Source organism: Dama dama, chromosome 23 (genome assembly GCF_033118175.1).
Source record: "Dama dama isolate Ldn47 chromosome 23, ASM3311817v1, whole genome shotgun sequence".
Lineage (NCBI taxonomy): Eukaryota > Metazoa > Chordata > Mammalia > Artiodactyla > Cervidae > Dama > Dama dama.
This window is the reverse complement of record NC_083703.1, coordinates 55,115,475-55,130,608: the sequence shown is the minus strand read 5'-3', so window position 1 is coordinate 55,130,608 and position 15,134 is coordinate 55,115,475. Positions and strand designations below refer to the sequence as shown.

Below are 15,134 nucleotides of genomic sequence, written 5' to 3'. Positions count from 1 at the left end.
CTCAGCAGGCAGCCCTGGGCTCAGCCAGACGCCCCTATTACCCAGGGCTCCTCCCAGGGGCAAGTGGCCAAGAACTGCTTCCTCTTCCAGCCGGGGGTGGACTCCAGTCAAAGGGCTGGAATCCAGCCTACTGTCCTGGAGAGCAGCTCCTGCTGGCTCAGTGGGCAGGGGGACAGCTGGCTGCAGCTGAGGACTGAGCACAGAACCACCCTTCCCCTCGGCACACACCTCCACAACTCAGTCAAAGGGGGAGCAGGAAGAACAGCCCCACCCCAGGGCCGTGTGCGCCTCAATCCTAGACCAGTACCACAGTGCTTGCAAGTCCTGAGCCAGCCCCAGGAGCCAGTCCAAGAAGAAGAGACTGAGAGCTCCAAATCCACTTGAGCCCCTCCCTTCCTGCACAAGGGGCTACATACAGAGCCTGGAGAGTCAACACTACTGCTCCTTGGCATCCAGAGAGGGACCAGGAATAATCTGCCACAGAGGGGCCATCATAGGAAGCCCCGAGGATCCGCAACCAAGGCCCTGTGGCTGGTGTTTCATTTTTCAAGAATCTACACTTGAGAAACCTGTACGCGGGTCAGGAAGCAACAGTTAGAACTGGACATGGAACAACAGACCAGTTCCAAATAGGAAAAGGAGTACATCAAGGCTGCATATTGTCACCCTGCTTATTTAACTTATATGCAGAGTACATCATGAGAAATGCTGGACTGGACGAAGCACAAGCTGGAATCAAGATTGCTGGGAGAAATATCAATAACCTCTGATATGTAGATGACACCACCCTTATGGCAGAAAGTAAAGAAGAACTAAAGAGCCTCTTGATGAAAGGAGAGAGTGAAAAAGTTGACGTAAAGCTCAACATTCAGAAAACTAAGATCATGGCATCCAGTCCCATCACTTCATGGCAAATAGATGGGGAAACAGTGGAAACAGTGTCGGACTTTATTTTTCTGGGCTCCAAAATCACTGCAGATGGTGATTGCAGCCATGAAATTAAAAGACACTTACTTCTTGGAAGGAAAGTTATGACCAACCTAGACAGCATATTAAAAAGCAGAGACATTACTTTGTCAACAAAGGTCCGTCTAGTCAAGTCTATGGTTTTTCAAGTGGTCATGTATGGATGTGACAGTTGGACTATAAAGAAAGCTGAGCACTGAAGAATGGATGCTTTGGAACTGTGGTGTTGGAGAAAACTCTTGAGAGTCCCTTGGACTGCAAGGAGGTCCAACCAGTCCATCCTAAAGAGATCAGTCCTGGGTGTTCATTGGTAGGACTGATGCTAAAGCTGAAACTCCAATACTTTGGCCATCTGATGTGAAGAGCTGACTCATTGGAAAAGACCCTGATGCTGGGAAAGACTGAAGGCAGGAGGAGAAGGGGATGACAGAGGATGAGATGGTTGGATGGCATCACTGACACAATGGACGTGGGTTTGGGTGGACTCCGGGAGTTGGTGATGGACAGGGAGGCCTGGCGTGCTGCGGTTCATGGGGTCGCAAAGAGTCGGACACGACTGAGCAACTGAACACTGTCAGTGTACCCCTTAACCAAGAGATTAACACAAAGATTAGGGCATCTGTCAAAAGTCCTTGGAAAACCACACTGGAGGGATGCTTCCCAATCTAGGGCACATGGTCATCACACAGGTGAAGCCCTATTGAAAACCTGTACAGAAACAAGCCAATGGGGTCAGTCGATGCAACCAACCGCAGGGTCGCACCCCAGGAACTTCACTTCATGGAGCAATCAGGTTGAAACCATAAAAAGAGAGTGTTTAAAGATTATAACAGAAGACAGTGAAACAACAATTCTCAAGTGTTGAAAGAGATAGCCATCAACCAGGAATTCTACAGCCAGCTAAACTATCACCAAAGAGGACTTCCCTGGTGATCCAATGGTTGGCAGTCCGCCTGCCAAAGCAGGGGACATGGGTTCAATCCCTGGTCCGGAAGGACACATGCTGTGGGGCAACTTAGCCCACACAGCAACTGCTGAGCCCATGCACCGTAGAGCCTGTGCTCTGGAACAAGAGAAGCCACCACAATGAGAAGCCCAAGTAGCACAGTTAAGAATAGACTCTGCTTTCTGCAACTAGAGAGAGCTCCCAAGAAGCAACAAAGACCCAGCGTAGCCAAAAATAAAATGCTTTAAAACAAAAAAGAATCTTAAAAAAATTAAAAAATAATAATAATAAAAATAAAAAGACCCCGGAGAGCTCCCTCGCCCCTCCCACACAACAAGGACACAGCCAGAAGACAGTCACCTATGAACCAGGAAGGGGGCCTCAGCTGCCTCCAGAACCGTGAGGAATAAGTCTCCATGGTTTATAAGCCGCCCAGCCTCTGGCATTCTGTCAGCCTGAACAGACTAAGGCACAACAGAAACAAAACAAGTGCCTTCCAAACCGAGGGGTGGGGAAGAGTGACTGGGGGCTGGGCACAGACTGGGCAGGTAGTCGGCACTCAGAATGATGGTGGTAGAGAGGGCAGAGAGGATGCAGGTGGGGGTGGAGGTGATGGTGGTAGAGGGTGAGGGGCAGAGAAGAGTAGCTGGTAGGGCAGAGCCTTCGTGGAAGAGGCAGGAGACACAACACAGGGAGGACACAGCAGGCTGACGCTGCAGGGCAGGGGTATGCGAGGGGTTTTGGCACTTGAGGTTCTGGGAGAGACACCCCACACGCCCTGCAGGGTGAGCAGAGCTCTGTTTATGCCCAGGTGCAAGTGAGTCAGGGCAGATGCCGATGCCCTCCTGGCAGGCATGGGCAGGCCTGCCTCTCCTCCGGGGCTGATCTGGCCGCCCAGCTGGCGCCCTAAACAACCATCACGAGTCCCACTTGGCACTTAATTTCCTGGAGCAACCAGCTGCGCCTGGGTTCAGCACCTGAAGCTGTGGGCAGAAATCCTCGCCCAGGGCCACACTGAGCCTGCATGGGCCACACGGGTCCTGGGAGCCTGCACCAGTGTGATCGTACCCCTCCCCCTGCAGACCCATTAGCCACGCCTGAGGAGGTCTAGGGTTCACCTCTTGGTGTTTTTTGACTATGAGAACAGGGGTGAGCTTCTGCATTGTCTGGGTTTCATCCACCTCCCTATCAACTAGGATGTGGACACAGTGATAAACCCCAGAACTGAGGGGCCTGCATGATTTTGAGGCGAGGGAAGCAGCAGGAGGAGGTGGCTGACAGAGGGTGGGGGCTGCAGGAGCCTGACCTCAGGCTCCCTTGGCAGGCTCTGCTGCCTCTTCCAGCATCGCCTGTCCAGCCCTGGACCTGCTTTATGCCCCAGAGCCCTCAGCCCTGCCAGGACCTCTGTGCTGGGCAGAGGCCTCCCATTCCCTGCCTGCCCAGAACAGGGGCTGCTGGGGTGGGGCGGGAAGCCCAACCTGTGCCTCTGAAGCAGAAACACAGCCCAGCATGTGTTAACTCCACACACAGCTGCTGATGGATGGGAGGGAGGAAGAGAGGTAAGAGGGAAGGGAAAAGGAGGGAGGGAGGAGTGATACACGGACGAATCCACTGCCGAGCCAGGAGGAGAGCTGGCTTAGTGCCAGGCTCCAGCTGATAATTTAGCTGAGTGCTCACTGCTGAATTCATGGCGCTGGAGCCACTTAGGCACATAGCACCAGTGGCAGCTTGTTAAAGACTTAGGTTCCTGAGCCCTGCCTTACTGGCTGAGCTCAGAGCCTCCACTGAGCGTGTCAGATGGGGGTCTCTGGGCTGCTCCCTGTCCTGAGCCTTGGCCCCTGCCTGTGTTGAGGATGGAGGTCAGGGTGGGGCGGCAGGGAGTGTATAATCTGTGTCCTCAAGGAAGGTGGGAGAGCTCCCCCCACCCCAGAGGGGCAGCTGGGTCACAGGTCCAGGTAAGGCTCCACCTGTGTGGGCAGCAGGGCAGAGACCCAAGCCAGACACTAGGCCCTGCCCTTCCACCTCACTGTGCAGACGGGGAAACTGAGGCCACGGGAAAACGAGGGGCAAGGGGCCAGGGTAGGGCCGATGAAACCAGGCCTCCTCTCCCTCAGGTTGAGCACCAGATGGGGGGATGAGTAGGGAGCTGCAGGTCTCACCTGAAGGGGTCTGTGGGGTCTTTGGCATCACAGACATCCGCATGCCCGTGGCAGACACAGCGGCCGCCGATGCTGATGTCCTTGATACTGTAATAGTACTGTGCAGGGCCCGCAACGTCAGCGCGTGGCGTCCCGCTCCTGCCCTGAGCCCAGGTGGCCCCGCCTCATCAACCCCCAGCCCCAGTGGCCCCGCCCACAGCAGCCCGGTCCCACGGGGCCCCGCCCACAGCAGCCCCAGCCCCGTGGCCCCGCCCACAGCAGCCCCAGCCCCCGTGGCCCCGCCCACAGCAGCCCCAGCCCCCGTGGCCCCGCCCACAGCAGCCTCAGCCCCCGTGGCCCCGCCCACAGCAGCCCCAGCCCCCGTGGCCCCGCCCACACCAGGCCCGCCTGCCCGCCCGCTCACCCTGCGGGTGACTGTGGGGTCCCGCAGCGCCTTGCCCATGAGGTGGCCCAGCAGCGTGTTGGTGCGCAGGAAGCGCAGGCGGATGTTGGTGGCTTTGGTGAAGTCACGCAGCAGCGGCGAGTAGGAGAAGTTCATAGCACCTGGGCGGCCGTTCACCAGGGACACCACGATCTGAGGATGGACGCAGATCAGGCGGGGGCATGGTGTCATCACTGACCGCCAGGCCTCATGCCCCGCGCCGTCCCGCCCGGCCCACCTCGCCATTCTCCAGAGGTACGATCCGCGAGTACTCGGTGCTGCAGATGACATCGTCGTCCTGCGTAATGCGCTCCAGCGTCTGCGGTCCAAACCGTTCCAGGCAGTCCCTCTTGGAGGCTGCGGGAATGCCGAGGGTGAGCGCGCGGCGCTCTGGGGAAGCCCTTGGAGGAGGCAGTGCCCTGCTGCCCTGCGCGCCCTGGCGCCCTGTCTTCCGGGAGCCCCATGGCCTCAGCCAGCAGGAAGCATCAACCGGAATGCAGGATCGGAATGCAGGATCGCGGCCCACCCTCGGGGTTTTGTTGAACAGAGCATGGAGCACATCGCAGCTTCCTCCTGAGGGCGCGTCAGGACCCAGGGTGCCCCTGCCCCGAGGCTCTGAACTTGCCCACCTTTGGCGAGCTGACCGTCCAGGCCTTTGCCATTCTCTCTGCAGAGTGTCCCCTCGCGTGTCCCTCCCCAACCCCACCCTTGGGGCATCCATCCTGACTGTCCCTCATAGGGCTGCCCTGCACTCACCCTTGGGCTTTGGACCTTGAGGGGGACACAAGTTCCAGGGCCACCCAATCGAAGCCTCATGGACATGATTGGTCAGGGTGGCACATGGCAGAGCCAACCAGTGAGCAGGGGCGCAGTGCTCCCGTGCTCCCCTGATGGGGCAGCTAAGTTGGTGGCCTTTGCCACCTCGGGAGTTGCTGGAGCATAAGGCCAGTCCACAGCGAGCTAGGAGATGGACCCAGCAGTGCCATGTCAGGGACACAAGGCCCTGAACCCTCACCTGCCTTCAGGAATATGCACCCCACAGCCCGGCCCACCTAGAAGCCAGGCGTGAGGGCAGGCCTGGTATCCAGAGGCCTTGAGAGCACAGCACTGGCAGCCCACCCACCCAGGGCATCCCCCCTTGCCAGCCCCTCATTCCGGGAGACTCACATGCAAAGTACTGCCAGGGCTGGTAGGTGTGGCCAAAGTCCGTGGACCGCTCCAGCACCCAGAGGTCTGGCCGAGGGGAATTGGCAAACTTGATGAGCACGTAGGCCACATGGAAAACCTGCCGGATGGTGGGTGAACACCCCTGAGACCCCTTCCATGCCATGTGGGGCCCCCAAACAACCTGGAGGGCTGCCCCCACCCTGTGAGGTGAGGTTCCAGGAGATATCTGTGGGCTTGCCCTCAGGGGCCAGATACACCCAGGTAAGAGGGCCAGCTGGCTCAGGAAGCAGCCGCTTGGCTTGCAGGCCAGCCCAGGGCCAGTGAGACCTGCACCGGGGACATAGAGATGACCAGCAGAACCCAGCATTTCTGGAGGGCTCCCCTCTTGGGCCTGAGGGTGCCTTAGGGCTCAGACACACCCCCTCTCCAGCCCCACCCCAGCTGAGGCTGCACACAAGCCTGATGGGGGCTGGAGTCAGACAGGGCCCAGGCAGTGGGGTTGGGCAAAGTGATGGCAGAAGCTCATCCCACTGTCCCCAGAACTCTGGTGGCTGGCCTGGGAAGGTGGCCAGATGATGTCCCAAGCTCCCAGGAGCCTGGCCTCCTTGCACAGCAGGCCGATGAACCCCTGCCCGGGATGGGAGCCCCTGTCACAGTCATCCTGGTGACCCCATCATCCTCAGAGCCAACTCAGGACCTGCCCATCTCACCCACTGACCGGCCACAGGGGCAGGCAGCGAGGATCCACCAGGGCCCAGCCTCTGCCTGCCACTGGTACGAGGCCCCAAGAGGGGAGACAGACAAACACAGGCCCTCCTAAAGCTGGGCCAGGGAGACCCTGCCAGCCCAGGAGTCAGAAGCTGGAGCTCTGCTGGGCCCAGCCATTGGGGCAGCACCTGGTCAGGGAGACGGGGGAGGCTGTTCATACAGAGGCACCCAGAACCCCCAAGGTCCCGCCAGGTGACCCAGGCTGACCTCTACTGTTCCGTCCCTGGGTCTCAATCTGACCTCACTCCCTTGTCTCTCTCCTCTGGGCCAGAGGTCGGCATCCCTGGATGTCCCTCTGTCCCGTGCCCCAGACCTCAGCTTAGAGGGCCAATGACCCCTTCTCCTCCCCCACCTCCGCCCCAAAGTCAAAGATGAGGCGCCATTTTCTGAGCTGCTCTCTAAGTGCAAAGTCTGGGCTCCAAGGAGACCTAGGCAGGGCTGGCGAAGAACCCGGTGCCCAGTCTGTACACAAGGAGAGCTGAAGCCCTAGACGAAGGGCAGAGACACAGCTAGTGAGCACCCCACCCATGGACGACACCTGCCCCACGCCTGAGGGCCCTCAGTCACACCCCCATGCCAGACCTGCTCACACGTGGGCGTGCTCACCAGCCTCAAGGGCAACGTCGCACCTCAGGCCACTCACTGTCCCCTCAGTCAGGCCCTGCCCAGCCCAGGGGAACAGGCCCTTTCCAGTGTCCACTGCTCTGGAACCAGCTGGTCTGTCAGTCAGCCAGGCCCCAAGCCTAGGGACAGAGCAGGGGTCCCGTCCAGGGCTGCCCAATGCCCACAGTCACCCCCTCCCCTGGTCAGCCTGAAGCTGCTGTGGTAACCCCTCGAGGGACAGTGAGGGGACCACGGACCCCTCAAGGCCCAGCCCTCAGGAGACCAGGCGCCTAGAATCCAGGAGTGGGGGTAGGGCAGGGGGCGGGGGTTGTGAGATCCCAGGACCTTGAGACACACCCATTCCTAACCCTGTGCTTCCAGGAAGGCCTGGCTTTTGCAGGGAAAGGCCTGTCCCAGGGTGTGTTGGGGGGTGGAGGGGGCGGTGAGAGCCTATTCACCCATTGCCAGGCCTTGAGATCATCTTCCACTTGGCCCTGCCCAGTCAGGGGAACGGCTCAAGCCTCTGGGGGTACAGACCCTACATTTGGCAGGCACCTTGGCCAACCCCTCAGGCATTCCAGAAAGCCCTGGGGACCGAAAACGGCCCCTGTGCCAGGAGGGGTCTTCATGAGGAAGGCGGACACAGCAGGGTGGGGGCCTCAGTGTGCACTGGACACGGAGAGGCTGTTTTGGGGGTGGCAGCGTGGCTGCCACAGAAGGCCCCCAGAGAGATTAAAGCCTCGCTCCGAGCCCCGTGGGGCCCACCGCCGCCTTTCCCTGAGTGAGGCCACCAGGCTGCACACTCCGTGGCTAGCTTGGTCCCTCCCTCAGGTCGGCGGGCCGCACACATTTTTCCCAGCTGAGAGCACTTGCACAAATATTGACTCGAAGATGCTAATCAGGCAGGACAGGGGCAGCAGGAAAACTACCGCCCCCCTCCCCCAAGGCCCAGCCCTCTGGGTGCGCTTCAAGGAAGACCCCTGCCTTCCGTCCATCTGTCCACCTGGTTGTCTCACTGTCACAGCAGGCTGGAAGGATAGGAAGGCATATGTTCAGCTCTCCCATCTGTCCCCGATCTGGTTCGGGGAGCCGCACAGCCGCCCTGGGCACGACCCAGAGCAAGTGCAGACCCCTGGCCTCCCTGGACACGGCCCCCCCCACATCGTCCCCGCCTGCTTCACTCTGCTCAGCTGCCAACTCCCCTGACCTTTCCCGCTGCTACAGAGCTCTGCGCAAAAGGAAAAAAAGTCTTTTAAAGCAAGAGCCAAACAAAAGCCTCCTGAGTTATTTTTAAATAACTATTCTGGGGCAGGCACGTCTCCAGGACAGCGGCCGGACCCGCCTCTCGGCCACGGCCCCCCCCACCCAGCCTGACCTCGGAGGGCTGGGCTCGCCAGGAAGGGGTCTGCCCTGTGACCGCTGCCTGGAGCGGGTGACGGAGCCTGGAGAGCCTGGGTGCGTCCCAGGCCTCAGTGGCTAGATGGTCCAGGGTGGGCAGGGGGTAGTGGGACAAACACAATAGAGGTCAGAGGCCAGGGGTCAGGGTGCAAGACCTGAAGAAAGGGTGTGAAGGCTCAGGGAATCTCCAAAGAGAAGAGGCCACCTGTTCCTGCAGGCAAGCAAAGGTCACCCAGAGCCACATCAGAAGCAGAGATTGGGGGGCGGGGGGAGGGCAAACAGGGGATGGGCTGGAGTCAGAAGACACAGGGAGGGCCAGAGAGGAAGCCGCTGCTGAAGACCCCTGGGGGGTCTCCATAGCCCCAGGGACGGGGGTGCAGGGGGGCACAGCAGGCAGGAAGCCTCCTGGGCTCAGGCATCCACGTACCAGGGACAGGGCTGATGCTGGAGCCTCTGGGAGCACAAGGTCATCAGGGCCAGCACACTCCACCTCTGCCCTGAGCCAGGCCCTGTGCCCCTGTCCTGGGGAAGGAGGACCCTGCCCCCACCCGCTGGGCCACCAGCATGAATCACCAGGCAGCCTGTGACTCAGCCTGACCCCGCAGGAAGCAGGGCCCCCTGCTGATTCCCAGGGATGGGCCAGGGTCCCAGCCCGGCCGGGTGGGGCAGGAAGCCCCTCCTAGACCAGGCGTCCGGACCACCTACCCCTTTGTTCCCAGGGGCACCCAGACCTCCTGGACCACCACCCCAGACTGTTGGACTGGCCTCAGGGCCCTGTGTGCTGAATCTAGTTGAGCCAGCACCGCGGGTTTGCCCTCTCCCTGGAGACCCCATCTGGAAACCTTGATAAATATAAATGCCACAGTGGGAGGTGGGGGGGTGGGGTGGCCTAGTGGGCATGTCAACTCAGGCCCCCAGCTGGGTAAATAAGAATGGCCATCCACACAACGGGGAGCTGAAAACAGGCCACACGTGGCTGCCACTCCAGGAGTGGAAAAGCCACTGCTGGAAAGAAAAATAAAACCTGGAAACATAGAGTGGGCAGGCAGAGGCCCCAGGAACCCTGACTCTGTGGGGCCAGGTGCCCAACACACAGGTGTGTAGAATGGAGCACGTAGGGGGATTCTCAGCGATTGGGCAATCTGACAGCTCTATAGGAGCTCACCAGCTCAATGGAGCTGGGCTTGGCGGGGAGTTCAGACACCCCCAACCATCCATATGCTGTCTTGGGTCCCCTGCCTTGAAGGGGGGGCTTGGGGTCCACCCCACCCCCACCAGAGCTCCTGTCCCTGTCCCACAGCGCCTGCAGCCTGGCCCAGGTCAGGCCAGATGGTCAGCCTCGGGCCATAGGAAGTGGAGTTTATCCCAAGGGGACCCCAACACCCAAACAGTTTATAGACTTCAGCATGAGCCGTGTTGCTGGAAGCCAATGCCATAGTGTTTGTTTAAAAACAGACAGAAGAAAGGAGCCTGGGGGGCTCAGTATGAGGAGGCCGGAGTGTTGCTGCGTGCCATGATGGCCGGGGGGTGAGTGGCAGCAGGGGCCAAGGACAAATGGCCCCCAGTCCCAGCCCCCCATGGCCCCTCTGGCCCTGCGTCCTTCAAGCCCGAGGGACGAGCTGAGGCACAGTCTCCCGACTCCCACAAGGAGAGAAGGGACCCCTGTTGACCCGAGGACTCACCCTGGGGAGGCTGTCCCAGACCCCCACGCTCTCACCACCCCCCCCAGGGAGCCTAGCCCAAGGAGCTGTGTCCAGTTCAGGCCCCGCCCCCCCCCCCCCCACCTGTAAGCAGAGCCTGGCTGCTTCCAGCCACTTCCCTTGAGCAACCCCGCTGACCCTCCTGGGGCGCTGCCCACATGGCTGAGAGCCCAGCTGGGCCTGGCCAGCCTGGCCAGTGACCGTGACCTCATAACCCAGCAGGCCGGCGGGCACGCCGGGACCAGGCTGCCTGCCCAGGGAGCCCCAGACTGACCAGCTCAGAGAGGGTACAGTCCGGGACTGGGGTGGGCAGGGTAGGGCTGCATGGGGGGTCCTGACCACAAAGCAGCCAGCACGTCTGGGGCCCTCGTGAGCAGCAAGGCACAGGCACGTGCTCACAGCCCACATCCAGAGGAGGGCCGGAGGCATAGTCAGCCTGGCCTCTCCTCCACACTGGGGCTCCAATCCCCCTGTGGTGGGGGTGGGAGACAGCTGGTGCCCTCCCTGCCTCCCCACTGTCCCTCAGGGAGGGCAGATTCCTCACCCTGGTATTTTCAGTCCCTCAACCAACACTTTTGGCCTCCCACCCAACCCCCCAGCCTAAACCCCACTACCAGCCCAGACCCCGCTCCGCTGTACCCCTCACCTGGTCTCCAGTCTCCTCCCCTCCAGGCCTGGCCTTTTGGGGCTGGGACAAAGGGCCGCCCCATCAGGGCACAAGCAGAGAACACAGCCCACAGCTGGGAGGGGACCTCTATTCCTCACCTGCCTCTGCATCTGAGGTGTGAGGGCTGAGCCCACAGGTGGGGGTTGCTGGGGAGAGGCCCTCCCCCATGGCTGGGCCACCAGGGGGCGTCTGGAAAGGGAGGGGACTCCTCCCAGAACCAGCCCTTACTCACCCTGCCCAGCTCCCTAAGACCCCCTGGGAACATAGAAAGTGAGGCTCAGAACAGGGAGCCTGAGACAGGCAAGAGGTCCGGGGGAGACAGGAGACAGCAAAAACCCGCTGGCCCCTGGAGGACCCCCAGGCAGGCCACTGCTGGGACTCGGGACAGTGCCCCCTCGGTCTCCAGCCAGAGACCCCCTCTGAGGCTGGCATCCCACAGGCTCAGCTCCACAGCCAGTCCTCTCAGGTGTGGGGTCCTGGCCAAGGTCAGCAGGGCAGGAGTGGAGGCCTGGACTTCTCCATGCCCTTCTTGGCCAGACCCTCACTCTTGGGGCCTCGGTTTTTCCATCTGCAAAATGGGGGGAATAGAGTGCAGTGACCCCTGCCCCATCCTGGGGAAGGTCAGAGGTGATGAGGAGGAGACAGGGAGAAAGCTCCTTGAGGTCCCAGAACAGACGGACGCTACAGGGACCAGGCCCCACCAGCTGCAGCTCCACCCCCGGGGTGAGAAGGAAGAGGAGCTGCCAGCGGTCCTCCCTGGCCTCCCGGGGCAGGAAGTCCTCCTGATGCCCAGGGCCAGCTGCCCCGCCCCCACCCGCTTTCCTGGGGCATCCGCTTCACATCCCAGAACAAAGGCCCCTGGCAGCCGCCGCAAGGGGAGGGCCAAGCCTCACTGCCCACTCACCGACTCTGACAGAGGACCCAGCCCCACCCCAGGGGGACCTATGCCCCAAAGGAAGGCCCAGCCCCTAAGCCAGGGAACCCCCAGGCCCCTCCCACTGGCCTCTCTCCCCCTGCACAGCCAGTGTGCTTGGAGGGTCCTGCCCGGGACACCCTCAGTCTGGCTGCAGGCCAGCTGCTCCCATGACCAGAATGGGGGCACTTGAGGAGGTAGATCCCAGGGTCGCTGTGAAGGTGCCTCCAAAACACCTTCCCGCAGCACTCCAGCCGGTGCCCCCTCCATCCTCCAGAGCTCCCATTTCCTACCCCCATGGGCCCCTCTGCCCACGAGGGACCTGGTCTCTGTTCCCAACCCCCACTGGCCAAAGGCACTGGCCGAAGGGACCCAGTAGTCATGCAGTGACTCGGGGAGGAAAGGGCAATGAGCTCCTTTTCCTAAGGGGAAGGTGGTGAACATGGGAATCACCTCTGGAATTCCACCGTGGCTCAGAAACATGTCCAGGAAAGGGTTTTCTCTCATCACAGAGTTGGACACTGGATGCTTCCACTCCACCCAACTCCAAAGCACACAACTGGGCATGTCCGAGGCTCCCCTGCCCTCACCCCAATCAAGGCTGGCATCCCCTTAACCAAGATGGGGGTTTCCATAAGTCATAAAGAGGAGAAGGAAGAAGGGAGGGGTGGGGACATGGGAAGAGCAAAGGGTTGGCAAGTGGATGGATGTTAGCGGGTGGGCTGGTAAGGTGGGTAAATGGATGGATGAGTGGGAGGGTGGGTGGGTAGATGGATGGGTGGGAGGGTGGCAAAAAGAGAGGATGGGGGAGAGAGAGAGTAAGAGCAGTGGGAGTGTAGGAGAGTCGATCTCCCCACAAGCAGGGCTGGAAACGGTCGCTTTCCGATTTGTGTCATTTTACATTTGGGGAAACCGAGTCTTGGTGGGCAAGACGCACACAGAGTGAAACCCTGGCCCCAGTGCAGGCCCAGTCTGCAGGGCAAATGTCCCGCCTGCCTCTGCATCTTTGTCCTACACAGACAGACACTGAGGCGCAGGGGGCCACGGAGGCGGGGCGGGGGTGGGGTGCTGTTAGCACTGTCCGAGCTCCCCCTTGGCCCCACCCACTGTACCTCGGGAGGGCACTGTGCCCACCTGCTTTGGGAGGCCAGACCACTGTGTGCCCAGAGAGCACCCCTGCCCTGCCCCAGCCAGGCCAGGTTTGTCCACAGAGGAGGAGGGGCGAGAAGGACCCAGTGGCTCCGCACAAGCTCCCCTGCTGACCCCGGGGCAGGGGCAGAGTCCACGTCCCCCTCTCCCTCCCTGGCGCCCCCACTAGGGCAGTGCCAGAGACAGGGGCACCCTGGGGCACCCAGGGGTGCTGAGGTCCCTCTCATGCTTCCAGCAGAAAGGAAGAGAGCACAGGTGTGGTGAAGGCCCAGTGAACTGAAGGGCAGTGGGCCTGGCGGCCCCCAGACCTGGGCCAGGCAGCACTAGCAGCCCAGGGGCCTCCTGCAGGGCCTGGGAAGGGAGCCCCTCCCAGGGCCTAAGAGCTAACCGCCGCCCCCCCCCCCCCCCCCATTCCCCTGGAACTCCCAGGCCACTTACTGGGACTCAAACCCATTCCCCTCACTACCCCCTGCCCACCAGGCCTCCAGGTGGGGGCAGGAGGCAACCAACACTGCCCCCTAAACCCACCTGCAGGGCACGCCTCCCACCCAGCCAGGCTCCCAGGAGATGCATCCCCAACTCTCCTGGGATGCCCTCAAGGTGACAGCAGGATGGAGGCCCAGTGAGGAACAGAAACCCACCAGGTCACGCACCAGGATGGTGGCTAAGTCCCTATGACCAGAGAAGGGGTGAGCATGGGGTTGAGTAGGATCAACCCTGAGCCTGATGCCCAGGCAGGCCCAGAGCTGGCTGCTCCTGGGCTCGGCCTCATCGACCTGCCACCCCTACCCCACTCCACCCAAGGAGGTGATGGGACTGCTGGCTCATTTCACAGGCCAGGATTCCAAGGCTAGACACCTAACAATGTCATGTGGGGAGTGGGACAAAGCCTGTGAGCCTGAACCAGCCCAGATCCACCAAAGGGGGAAATGCCTGACATCCTCCTGCCTGCCTGACTGGGAGTACGGGGTGGGGGGGGGGGCACACCTAACCCTTGGGTGGCCCCGCAGCACAGGTATCCTAGGAATGTCCACTTCCGCTGGCCTGTGCATTCCTGCAGCCCCTCCCACTCCCCAGTGGGCCTGGCTCCCTGCGGAGGAATTCCTCTGAGTAAACACCAGGGCGCCTGGCCAGGGGCACAGGGCCCACAGCCTTCAGTCCCACCTCCGTGTCAGCCCCCCAGCACCCCTCACCCTAATTCTCCATGTGACCTCTGGGAAGGCCCCCATCTGGCCTCCCGCCTTGCTGTGAACCAGGAGGATGCTGAGAAAACAATGGAAGGTGCCCCCTGCCACGCCTGTGTCTGTGCTGAGCCTGCCACAAGCAGCCCATCCGTGCCCGGTCCAGCCCGGCCTCCCAGTCTACTGTAGGTGGAGACCCCGCCTTCCAGTCCATGCCTCAAGGGGAGCCCTACGGCCAGAGACACAGGGTGGGGCTGCGGCAGACAGAACAGGGACTGTACCTGGCCCAGGTCCAGAGTGACGTTGACCTCGTTGTACTCCAGGCCCCGGGACAGTGGTGGGCTCTGCCACCAGCGCTCCGTGCCGTCAATGGCATTGCTCACAGGGTGAGCCCTGTTGCTGCTGGCGGCCGTGCAGATGTCGCAGTACTGGCCCTGTGGGGGAGAGGTGGTCAGATGGCCAAGGAGTGCTGTGACCTTTTGCCTCTCCAGTCACTCCCACCCCTGCCCACAGGGCCCACCCCTAGCCTGTGGAGCCTTGTCTGCCGTTCACTCTTTCACTTGGCAAACACACACTGGGTGCCAACACGGCTCATATGAGACAATCACACCTGCCACAGAGGAAACAGGAGAGCAGGCGGGGGAGGGGCACCCAGCGCAGGTGGGGAAATCATGGTAGGCCTCCCTGAGGAGGTGGCTCTGAGTCCTACACCATAAGAGAGGGTATGCTCCAGGCAGAAGGGCTGGCTGTGCAAAGGCCCTGGGGCAGGAAGAGCAAACTAGGAGTAAACCGCAAGAAGGCTAGTGTAACTGGAGCTGAAGGGCAAAGGGCTGGCTAAGGAGCAAGTCACATGTCGTTCTCCCCCACAAAACTGGCCACTGCAGGGGGCTTTAGAAGGGCTGGCACAGGATGGGGCCCAGTGGAAACCTAAAGAGGGAGGAAGGTGGGGCTACAGTCAGAAGGCCCAGGCTGAGTGTGTGCTCCTCCCCACCTCTACCAGCCCATCCCTCAAGCCTCCCTGCTAGGCTCTCACCCAGAGCCATGGAGCAGGGTCTCCAGGGAGGCAGCCTGTGGGGAGGCCCCAGAGGGCAGGCAC

At 61.2% G+C, this 15,134-nt stretch overlaps 1 protein-coding gene across 1 annotated transcript in view; it reads right to left on the bottom strand.

Annotated features, from left to right (window-relative positions):
- Positions 1 to 15,134, bottom strand: part of LAMA5 (laminin subunit alpha 5) — a 62,492-nt gene that overhangs the window by 32,647 nt on the left and 14,711 nt on the right. Inside the window, exons 9-13 of the mRNA XM_061125677.1 lie at positions 14,320 to 14,472; positions 5,660 to 5,777; positions 4,731 to 4,849; positions 4,475 to 4,645; positions 4,072 to 4,169 (exon numbers count right to left, since the gene is read on the bottom strand). Coding sequence (XP_060981660.1) covers positions 4,072 to 4,169; positions 4,475 to 4,645; positions 4,731 to 4,849; positions 5,660 to 5,777; positions 14,320 to 14,472 — 659 coding nt within the window. The remainder of the gene's footprint in view (positions 1 to 4,071; positions 4,170 to 4,474; positions 4,646 to 4,730; positions 4,850 to 5,659; positions 5,778 to 14,319; positions 14,473 to 15,134) is intronic.